Here is an 11,896-nt window from a genome sequence, read left to right as displayed (position 1 = left end):
AGCTGATAGCTATTATTGGACAGAGAAAGTATAAAATAGTGGGTCTGGTTTTGTAAATATTAATCTGTGTATTAAAAATTGTGAAATCATGATTTGCTATTTGACTTGAGTCTTAAACATGGACCATCTCATTTAAGTCTTGGAAAATCTGTCAACTTTTACTTGTCATATTTGAATTTGTCATATTAAAATAAATAAATTGATATGATAATTTATTACATTTCTCTATTAATTACTAATATTTAGTATTAAATCTTGAAATATAATTTGTGAAAAAGTAATTATAGTTTGAGGGGAAAAGGTAGCAGAGCTCCCGCAAACGGCTAACAGATTTTGCTTGTTATTGTTGGCCCGGACTCAACTGTGGTCACACTATAATTTGTAGGACGATAAATATAACTACATCCTCTATTAATTTGTATATACTAAATAAAATAACATTTCGTTTTTCTTTTTAGTAACTATTTAATCTCAATTTCTCTTTATGACATATTTATGACCATAAAATTAATAGATATTTTTGATATGATATATCTTCATTTAAAACCACAAAATTCAAAAAATGTTTCTACTTAAACTTGTATGAAGCAAAATAAGACGAACAAATTAAAACAGAGAGAACATTTTATTAGAAAATTGAGCAAATACAAAGAGTAGTAGCTATTTAGGTAGACATCAAAATTATGTAAAAAAATAACAACTTATTGCACAAAGTATCCCACGTTAGCATTGTCCAGAAAAGAGTCGCACCTCAAGGGGTGTGATGTATTAAAGTTCCACCAACTCTCATGAAGGCATAAAATTCACCTTTGATCTATCCTTTTTGTTATTTTCATTCATATGCAAGAAGAGAATCATAGAAGTGTCATGGTTTCCAGATGATGGTTGTTTCAGCAATCATAGAAGTTACCATATAAGGATCCATGTTTGAAGAAGGCCTTCTATCCTCCAAGTATCCTTTTCCTGCTTTCTGTGTGTCCCTTCCGATCCTTATCGATGCTCCACGATCAGCAGTTCCCTATGGAAAAAGATCGATAACACAAATCATGTTAAAGAACTACATTGACCACACCCTAAAAACAATATCTACATTGATCGATCGATCAATAAACAGAACTTGTCTTAGGTCACAAGTGTTATTACAAAATTGAAGGTGTTAATGTCAGCTGTTTCATGCTCTCCTGTGAGACGACGTTCGTTGCCAACCCCATAAGCAGCAATATGTTCCTTGTGCCTCTTGCCTAGCTTCTCAATGGCCTTGTTTATTACTTCTAGCCCTCCATCAGCCCTCATAGACTTGGTACTAATCACAACAACAATATGTCAAGCCAAACTCTTTTTTACCTTTCATTGGAAGTTACCCGGGATGAGGGAGATGAACGTATGTATCAACGGAAAATGTACCTGTAATTTGTATGAGCGCCAGCACCGTTGCAATCACCCTGCCACGAGACGAATGGTAAGATATAATATGACATATTTATGTAAAAGATTAAACAGAACCTAACCTCAACAGGTTTTGGATCAAAAGAAACAATTACACCAACTGCTTCTGCAATCCTCTGTTAGAACCACAAACAAGGAAACGTAAGGTCGGTCTTTTAAATTTTCTATTAGCTTTAGCTGGAAGGTGAAAGAGAACTACCACTAGAATGTAACGCGCAACCCAAAGGTCATCACAAGGAGAAATGCCTACTGTTGGTCCAACTTGAAATTCCCACTGAATCAAAACAAAAGTACTAAGAACATAAGTTAAGTGCACAGCCAGATAAAATTGGAGTGGCAACATATAGTTTCACTCACAAACAACCTCGTTGAAGTGTGTAACCATCTCATCTCAAAGCTTAAGTTGTTAGAGAGAGCGCACTTCTATTATTAAATTGTATTCTCAATACCTCCTCACGTGTAAACCTGATCTTTTTTATGGACCAAACACGTGGAAATTCTTTTTGATAATGGGTGACGAGAGGTATGCTTTGATACCATGTTGAAGTATATGACCATCTAAAGGCTTAAGTTGTTAGAGAGACCACATTTTTGTTATTTAATTGTATTCTCAACTGACTTGGAACCAAATAACATTGCAGGCTTAATGCTAGTAGAATCGAGATACCCTGCCCTCTGAGCCGGACATGAGAGTTTCCCCTCATCCAGCTCTTCTCCATTTGATGCTTCCCTATAATATCCTCCCTTTACGACATCATGGAAATTCACATGAAAGCTTTTTTTTTTCTTTTTAGTTTTACCTGGCCTGCCATAACTTCAGCATTGATTCCACCAATGTTGACACCAGCGTATAAACAAGCTTTGTAGTGTAAGTCGACAATATCCCGGCCAAAGGCTTTTTCTGCACCAACACCACAGTAGTATGGTCCCTATTACCAATACACGGCACAAGAAAAGTATTATGTTTCCAAACAGATATTTGTTTATGAACCAAGAAAACTAGGAACTTCAAGAAAAGCTTCTTATCACACTACCTGAGGTCCACGATATCCTCCAATTGGCCAACCAAGTGGCCAATTCAGATTTTTCTGCAACAAAGTGTACTCCTGCTCTATACCAAACCTATCATAGAGAATAATGGAAGTTAATTGAGGATGAATTTGAAGACGACATACACACAAACAAATTAACTGCATCTTCGGAAAATAGGTTATTGGACAATGACAATAGTATTAGTAAAGTAATATATAGAATATGTCCCTGAAGCTAGTACTGTAAAAGGATAAGCTTTGGTCAAACTATTGCACGTACGGAAGTGCGCTAACATAGGACAATGACTCTTTTATCGCCGGTTTCACTAACATAGTCCATGATTCCTAAACTTACCAAGGTTCCTCAGTCAGGACTTCAGGGTGGTTGAATATCTTTACAGCATTAAACCTTTTGTTTGTTGGGATGGGCTCTCCAGCTGGAGTATAAGCATCACACATGACCTAAATATCAAAATCCAGAAAAGATGTCCATTCCTTCAAATGACATACTCGGTGTAATCCCACAAAAGTGGGGTCCGGGAAGGCTCAACCTTACCGCTACCTTGTCAAAAATGAAATAGAGAGAGAACTTACAAGAATATGATTTCCTCCCCTGAATGGGTCCTTATAAATTGCCTGGGGACTATATAAACAAAAAAACATAAGGAATGCCAAACATAGAAACTTGAAACGACAGATGAAACTTCGAAAATGGAAATGGAAACGTGAAAAAAACAAGTGATTACATACTATAAGATGACTTCACTATCTTCACCAGGAGCTTGGCCAGTGCTCGAACCATCATAGTTCCATTTTGGAATTTGAGAAGGATTAGTAACAGGACCATGTAGGGTCTGTCATCCACAGATCGAATTCACAATAAGGGGTGTGTTCCGTTTGGAGGAAAAAAGAATTCAGTTTTCTGATGTTCGGTTCGGTTGATCAAATTTTTGAAAAAAATTGTCCAGAAAAACAAGTTCGGACAATGATTTTCCTAACGAAAGAGGGAAAACAAGTTTCACTATTGGCATTCTACATTAATTGTATCCTCCCTGTCCTTCAACATACCTCATCTTCGCCCCAACCCCGATAGCCCTGATCCCTACCACTCCACACCAATAATTCCTATAGTATTCGTCTAGATTATATATAAATGTGTTTAGAATAATAAATTTTGCTTACGTACTTAACAAAAGAAAATAAGTAAGAAACTCACTTAATTTCCTAAAAAATATTTTTTTAAGAGAACACATTCTTCTTCGTACCGAACACATCCTAGATGTCAATATTCCCTTAAAGATCATAATTCCGAGAAAACATAATAGACCTTTTTTATCATAAAATTTGTAACAACATTGAGCCTAACTCACTCCCCGAAAGGCCCAAGGTTGTTACATGACATCAGAGCCAATCGTTCGACAGATAGGGTCAACGCTCGAAATGGTGGTCTACGTGTCAATAGTGGTGGCCTGGACTCGAGAGAGGTGACAGTTGTGACTAACGATGTCGTTGGTATCAAGCGAGGAGATTGTTATCAATGGCGAAGCCCACTTGGGTCAGGGGTTCATTTGAACCCCCTTCGGCGGAAAAATATTATATTATATACATATGATTAATATTATTTTTTTCATGTGTCGAACCCCTAGTTCGTGTGTTCAGTTCTTTAGATTTTGAACCTCCTTATTAAAAATAATAATCTTGACTCTGCCATTAATTATTGTTACGATCTTGTGTGTCACAAATCTGCTGAACGTGGAGCTGAAGTGGGACTTAAATAAACTTGTGCTCCCCCCAACCAACAACTAGCTTTTGGGGGCGTGAGTTAAGCCCAAAGTTGTTACCAAATCAAACAAACATACATGTATATATTGCCATGCAAATATTGAAAAAGGAAAAGGGAGATATGAATTACCCTTCCTTCGCTTCTCAGGTTCATACCAGATCCATCAATCCTGATAAATGCACATATCAGAACAAGAAAATTATTTTTTAGTATAATAAAACTAAACACTACCTATTACACAAAAAGAATATATGTATTATATACTATGAAATAGTAAGTCAATATTATATGTAATGATCAAAACTTGTAACAAGAAACACCAATAAACAAAGCAATAAGGAAAAGAACACAAAGCATACAACAAAAAACTGTAGAGAAAATGGAAAACAAAGCTCTGAAACTAACCATATGTATTCAGCAATGATTTTACTTTTGTTTGTCTTGTGGCATTCAGAGAGATCCAAGTTGACAAGATCCAACAGTGACATGTTTCTTAACTCACTGTCAAGCAAAAAATCTACAAAAAAGCTACTGTGGATTCAGCCATATGTATTCAGCAATGATTGTCGTTTTGGTTCGATTTTTTTTATTTTTTCGGTTTGAAAGTAATAAGTTTGTTAAGGGAATACGCATCTCGATAGAGACAGACGATACCTACTACATGAACAATCTACAGAAAAGCTAATGTGGATTCAATAAGCAATTAAGCAATGCTAGAGTTATTATTACAGGAACAAAATGATTTAGTTAAGCAATATTAAAGTCATTATACACCAAAGACTTAAGTAAATTAATTAAATTTAATAAAATATTTATATTTTATTATAAATACTATGTAAATAATTATAAAATTTATATTATATAATTTCTCGGTTCGATTAGGTCATTTTAACCAAAACCAAACCAAATAGTATTGATTTTCAAAATTAAAAACCAAACCTAACCAAACCAAATATCAGATTTTTTAATTGATTTGGTTCAGATTGCAGTTCGATTTGATTTTTTAACCATAGCAAATAACAGCTAGCCCTAGTAGCCACGTAGGGGAGTAGGGAACATTCGTACTTTTTTTCAGCGAAAATTTATACTATTTATACGTAGAGATGATTAACAGTCTTTGTAAATGTTCCTAAAATCTGTAGCGACGTTGAATCAAATTATGATAATTAACGGTCTTAGCACTCTTTTGTTAATGTTAATATTTATTGTCGCTAAAAGCTATTTTTAGACAGTTCAGATTCTGTGTATACTTACTTCTTCATATTTTAAACTCCGAGTGAAAATTCTGATTATAAGACCATTCAAATCACTATAAAAGAAAAGGTGGAAATTGTTACTTTGGAGATGTAGTAGCATCAATTAAAATCAAGAACAAAAATTATACCGGGCAAAACATAGTATGTTACGAAATAATTGAGTCAACTACAAAACACAAGTCCAATCAAAGCCCAACTTCCTACTCTATAGTAAATCTCAAAGGAAATTAATTGCATTATTACAAGAAAAAACATAAATATACCTAATTAATGAAGAGAAATGAAGCTAACAAAAATTGCAATATGTTTAGAATGAGTGGGGAAAGAGATAGACCTTATTATAAGAGGCTAATTTGAACTTTGAATTAACAGCCAAAACCACAACCACGTTAGAAGAGTGTGATATTCTTAATTTCCCTTCTTCAACTTATATATATTTAAAATGTGTTTTCAGATGAATTTTGGTTGCTCTCATCTGAATTAATCTGTGTACAAGTTTGTAGAGAACAAAAATGGAGAATATACATATATTTCTAGTAAAGCTCAAAATTAGAATTTTAATTTTTATTGATTTTAAGTTTTATAATAATATTATATATAATAAATTTATTACTGTAATATAAATTTATCACCTCTACCTCTAAGTATCGGTGGACATGACATAATGTGTTGTGCATACGTGTGTAGTACTATACGAAAACATCAAAAGGAAGTGCTGAGGTGTTATGTTTATGCGGTTGCATGTGTTCACTCTCATCCCAATGTGTGGACAAGTGATTTTTTAGTTTACTTTTTTAATTTATTTTTTAATACGTGTGTTCCATGCTGTTAAAAATATTTTAAACAATATAAATAATATTATTGTTTCGAATTTTTAAAAAGGCATTTTAATTTTTTAGGTGTTTTATTACCTGTATTGAATATCTTTGTAAAAGGAACATTGTGAGCCATTTTCTCACCTGGTAAGACACGCGTCGTGAGCATCACTTGATATTGAATATCTTTCTTTTCTTTTTCATTTCTCAGCTTTTCATGCCTCTTCGATTTCTTAGTCAAGTGATAGTGGAGTAGAGATCATCTGCTTCATTTTTGAAAATTTGTAGTCAAAATTCTTAGAGGAATAGCTGAGTAAACAAGGAGTCAAAGGTTAATAAGTTAGGGTTTTCTTATATTACTCGAAAAAGGTCATATTTTTAAAAAGAAATTAAACCTTATCATAAAAATATCTTGATTTCTCAAAACTAAATAAAATTAAGAATAAATTAAACCTTGAATAATTTCAAATTAAGTTCTTCGATTGGAAATTTAAAACGAATAGTTTTTGGGGAAGATGATGAATTTGTCAAAGAGAGTTCCAACGACACTTTTGAGCTTGTTCTGGGGAAGAGGATGAATTTAAATAAAGTAAATAATTAATAAAGAAAAGAACTGAAACGTGGCACCTTTTAGTTAGTTTTTAGCACGAAAAATAAACATTCACACGCGTGTTATGCATGTTCACAAACCAGGTGAGAAATGGATCAAAATGGCCTCTTACAAAGATATTCAATACTTTAGTGAGATAATAGGACGCCCGCATTGTGTGTTTTTTTTAAGACAAACCTTTTTTTTTCATTTAAAGGTTCCCTCAAAGGGGCTTCAATAGATAAGCCAAAGGAGCATGGAGGGAGGTGAAACCTGATCACCTCCGCAATACAAAACTAGGAGTGAGAGCACATCCTTACTCTCTAACTTATCAAAATAAAAAGAAAGAAAAAAGGAGGAGGGTTGCTCCTCGTCACATAAGCTTACAAAAAATTCTAGAATTCATAAACGAGAAGCAACCAAATAAAATTTAACCAGGGTCGAATATGAAGTTGCCCTTCTTCACTCTAATTCTAATGTTGGGATTGCCAACTACATCATTCTTCAAAGTGGAAGTAACCTTAGAAGGAAGATTTATGGCCTCGGTGAAGAAGGTAGTTGTTTTGCAATGCTCAGCCATATTTGCGAGCAAATCAGTTGTAGTGTTACCTTCTCTGAAGGTGTGCATGAAAGAGAAGTCACAAAGTGATGTGATTTGTGAGATGAGAGACACTGATAACAAAAGGTGAAAGTGGAAGCTATGGAAAATAGATTTAATAATCAAATAGAGGAGGTTGGAGATTTGATCAATAATTCTAGGAATAGGAATTCTAACACCTTCATGTTTGAAATTGCACCTATATTTTCAAGTTTCCCAGCAAATAATAGATGGAAGACTCTGGAGAAGGAGTTCATGAACTTTGTTGACATATTTGATCAACCACCATCTAATAATCTTATCCCTGACATTTTCATTAGAGTTGTGAAGGATTCCACAAGCATTAGAGAAATATTTCCAAAGAATACATGCAATGTCTCCGACTTCAAACACGACGCCCGCAAAGTTAAGGTGTCTTTTTAAAAATTCAGGACAATTTCAGTGGTAACTTTATGTTTTTGCATATGTTATATAATAAAATTAATGATAAAAATATAAGCCCAAATTAATGAACAATTAAACTATTTCAACCGACATTTATATTATTGAATGAAAGTAATATCTCGTAGATATTATTCACAAAGTCGATGTCTTCTTAATGATTATTAGTAGATTATATGTTATCAATTTCATGATGTATATCGAAAAAAAATAGTTATTTATGATATACAGAGTACTTAATAATTAAAGATATAAGAAAATCTAACTGATGAACATCAATAATGAGTCCCTTCATATGTCCATTTGATGAAAATAATATTAATTTTTGTTTGTGTTGCGATAGCCATGCACCGACTCAATTACTTCTTTTAATTTTTGGATTAGTTATGTGTCATGCACGGGAAAAAGTGTCCTTCTGCCTCTGGTTTATTATTGCTGACATGCAGCTCAATTGAGCCTCAACTTGGTTGATAAGAGTAGATGATTTGTTCTGCATTATAGTGACTATCTTAGGATGGGACATATGAATTTGCACTTTTGTTGTTGAAGCCTTGGTCCCAATTATCATGGCTCATGTATCTTCACCCTGTATTTTGCTGCTCTTTGTTCCAATCTTGATTTTCTTGACATTACCGCTAAGATTCTTGATTGAAACCTTGATAGTTCGGACGGAAATCCTCCGACTGATTGTTCACATAATGAGTGTCATTCTCAAAAGCATAGAAATCTTCCTCGTTCCTTGATCATTTGCAGTCATATAATGATCTGTCTCGGTCAGTATGAGTAGGCCAATGGTGAAAGAAATTGGGTCAGAAACTTTTTTAGGTAGTGACTTAAAATTTTTAGGTTAGGCTAGTCTTAGATGAAATCTGGAAGAGGTGAGGTCTAGGAAAATCCGAAAACGATTTAGGTGATATGTTTAGGTTTGAATTATATTTTCTAGTAGCCAAGACATGGCTACATTAAGGAACACATCGGGACTTTCAGAATCGAATTCGGGTGAGTAAAATTACCGAAATTGAACTTGACCTAAAAGGGTTTGTATAGAACATCAAGGATTGAAGGCATGTTGCGAAATGGGGGCTTTTGGGGAGGTTTACGAGTCTCTGGTTCCGTACAAGCAGTTATGCCGGCTGGCATGGCACTATAGCGGGATGTCTATGCAGTCGTTATAGCAATTGTGCTGGTGCTATAGCGGGGGAAGCCGTTATGGCAATTGTGCAGGTGCTATAGAGGGGGAAGTTGCTATGGTGATGCCGCTATAGCGTAGTAAGTTGGGATTTTATGTAGAAAAGTCAAAAAATCTTATTTTGCTGCAACTTCATTCTTGAAATTGAGAGGGGAGATTTAGAGTCATCACCCGTTTTTCCACCAAATTCTTCTATAAAGATAAGTTAGTTACTCTCTTATTTTGTAAATTGATTCTTAAGCCTTAGAATCTAAGGTATTGCTCTTGGGAAAGGATTTTGGTTTGTTTCATGGTGGGAAAAGCCCTAAGGTAGAATGATTATAATTAGCATGGGGTTAGAATTTGAGTATAATCTAGATATTTTAGGCCATTAATTATTGATTGTTGTGTTTTATTATTTGTTTAGACCAAGAACAAGTCAAGACATTGCAAAAGGGAAAAGATCAAATTCTTTAAAGGTTCCAAAGGTTTGATTCAAGGTAGATGATGGTTGTGTGTTTTCCAAGTATGTAATGTATGCATGTCTATTGCTTTGTAGTATCACTTGTGCAATGCATGTGATGAAACTAAAAAGGTAATGTGAAATGATGACATATGTTGATAACTTCATGTAATGAACATGTTAATTGCTTGTGGTTTCAAGTGTGGTTGTTCATTGTGATTGTCGTTGTGTATGTTTGTGATTGATGGTTGACTTGGGTACCACGTCGGTACAGAATACTAACAGCTGGCTTGGATATCATGTCTGGTATGAATCATTTATGGTTGGCTTGGATACAGTGTCGGTACGCTAACAGTTTGTGAGTGGGTTCCATGAGAGAATCAGATTTGCATGTTGGTTCCATGAGTGAACCATGTTTACTTTTTCAAGATGTGATTGTCGTATGTCAGTTCATGAGTGGCTGAAATTCGTGTTAAAATGTTAAGATGGTCCTTGTATAGACTGGGATTGCATGTTAAATATTGTAGATGATGTCTTAGGGATCCGTGAGAGGACCAATGATATGCATTTGTGATCACGTGAGACATGTTTCATGAATTGGTTGATTCAGGATATTGTGATTTAGAATCTGTATTATGTTATGATTGTTAGTATATATGTTGGCATGTATTACTATTATGTGGTTACTTGTTTACATTTATATTTTAGATCTATTTGTATGATTCTACCAGTACACGGTTGGTGTATACTGATACTGCACTTATTTTTTTCTTGTTGAGTACATGGCATATTTAGGCGCGTGATACGAAGCCTCATTTGAAAGACGTTTGACCTTTGAATCCAAGGGTGAGCTGCTCATCCAGACAACAATGGATTCTTCTCTACTTTTTTATCCCTCTATTCGAACACATATATTTTTTTTAGACTATTAGGTTAATGTTTTCTAGTTTTGGGGGTTGCATTCTCACTGTTGACTATTTAGAATCCTAGTACTATGACTTTCAGATTCTAGAGGTTGAATCATGTCATCGTTATAATGATTTGTTAAGTTTATGGGAACTCAATGATTTGTTAAAGTAATTTGCTGAGTTTTTGGCTAAAATCATCCTTGAACTATGACTTAAATCGAAAGTACATCTTTTTGTTATATAAGTGAACAAAAAACATTCTTACACTATCCAAGAAATTGCAAGATTCATCCTTCGTTTATTTTTGTAAGAAACTCACGTCACCAACAAAAAAATGTGTAAAGTCGAATGAATATATGTACGCATGGTTAAGCTAGTCAAGTTATTTTTCTAATTTTTAGAAATTGAGGGCTTAAACCATATTCAAACAAAATATATTCAAATTCTAAATATTCTTTGTAAAAAGTATGGCCAAATATAACTCCAACTTCAAAAATTTCAAATAAAGTATTTTTTTGTTTTCATAACTAATCGCCCACATAATTTCACTAATTCTCCAGCATTTTTGTACATTGTATAAAATGTGAATTGCATTGTATATAACGTACATACATACTAAATATTTTATTAAAGAAAATCTCTAAATAGTTGGGAGTAATATTTTTAAAATGAAGTTTTCACATAATCTTTCTAACCATCAAAACATATCATATAAATATTTCAAGACTTATGCATTGTTGCAAGTCAATTTACTTGATGATGCAAAAAAACATATAAACTAACAACACAAAAAATTAAATTCTGAGAATGAAAGATTCATTTCCTATCCATATTCTTATTCTTTTAGGTAACTTTGATCTTCTCATCGTGGCTAAAACATGATCAAATATATATATATATATATATATATACTGATTCAATCAATTTCCTGACAAAAATAGATGGAAGGATGATTCTTGTTATTTTTTTGTTAGTATAAGGATGTTTTTGCTCACTTAGATGTAAATTAGATTTGAATCATAGTTGAGGATGATTTTAGCCAAAAACTCATAATTTGCTCTATTTAAGGGTTGTTGGGTTAGGAAAATAGTTCTCCTCGCAGAGGGTTAGTGTGGGTGTCTGTAGCGACCCTTTCGAAAGGATACTACCACTTAAACAAGAAATCTAATTAAATACTTGCGACATTTAAAAGAGATTAACTATGGCCATATTGATTATAATTTAGTAGAGGGATTAGGTTCATAAAGAAAAAAAAAGAAATAGTTAAGAATGTGCATCCTGCCCATTTAAACATTTATTTGATGTCAAATTGATATTGCGCAGAATTTTAACTTATGGTGGAAAAACTCTTCCAAAATAATATAAGCCAATAACTCACGAGATTTTTATGCATATATT

At 33.6% G+C, this 11,896-nt stretch overlaps 1 protein-coding gene across 1 annotated transcript; it reads right to left on the bottom strand.

The window, feature by feature from the left end:
- Positions 1-662: 662 nt before the first annotated feature.
- On the bottom strand, positions 663-4,748 carry LOC102595201 (glutamine synthetase cytosolic isozyme-like). The gene is made up of 12 exons (XM_015308359.1): positions 4,666-4,748; positions 4,390-4,429; positions 3,228-3,331; positions 3,072-3,120; positions 2,833-2,939; positions 2,481-2,568; positions 2,247-2,375; positions 1,646-1,720; positions 1,509-1,562; positions 1,405-1,442; positions 1,144-1,303; positions 663-1,018 (listed from the first exon to the last, which is right to left on the bottom strand). Exons 1-12 carry the CDS (start codon positions 4,746-4,748, stop codon positions 866-868), a joined length of 1,080 nt encoding a protein of 359 aa, XP_015163845.1. The 3' UTR covers positions 663-865.
- Positions 4,749-11,896: the final 7,148 nt, after the last annotated feature.

Source organism: Solanum tuberosum, unplaced genomic scaffold, assembly GCF_000226075.1.
Source record: "Solanum tuberosum cultivar DM 1-3 516 R44 unplaced genomic scaffold, SolTub_3.0 scf00078, whole genome shotgun sequence".
Classification (NCBI taxonomy): domain Eukaryota; kingdom Viridiplantae; phylum Streptophyta; class Magnoliopsida; order Solanales; family Solanaceae; genus Solanum; species Solanum tuberosum.
Note: the sequence above shows the minus strand (reverse complement) of the source record. Positions and strands in the feature narration are given on the sequence as shown.

Excerpts from the sequence above, each read along its gene's own strand:
- LOC102595201 (XM_015308359.1), bottom strand. The coding sequence starts at position 4,748 with ATGTCACTGTTGGATCTTGTCAACTTGGATCTCTCTGAATGCCACAAG. Across the intron at positions 4,430-4,665 it reads ATCATTGCTGAATACATATG|GATTGATGGATCTGGTATGA; the intron begins GTTAGTTTCAGA and ends TGCATTTATCAG. Across the intron at positions 1,721-2,246 it reads CTGAAGTTATGGCAGGCCAG|TGGGAATTTCAAGTTGGACC; the intron begins GTAAAACTAAAA and ends GTTTTGATTCAG.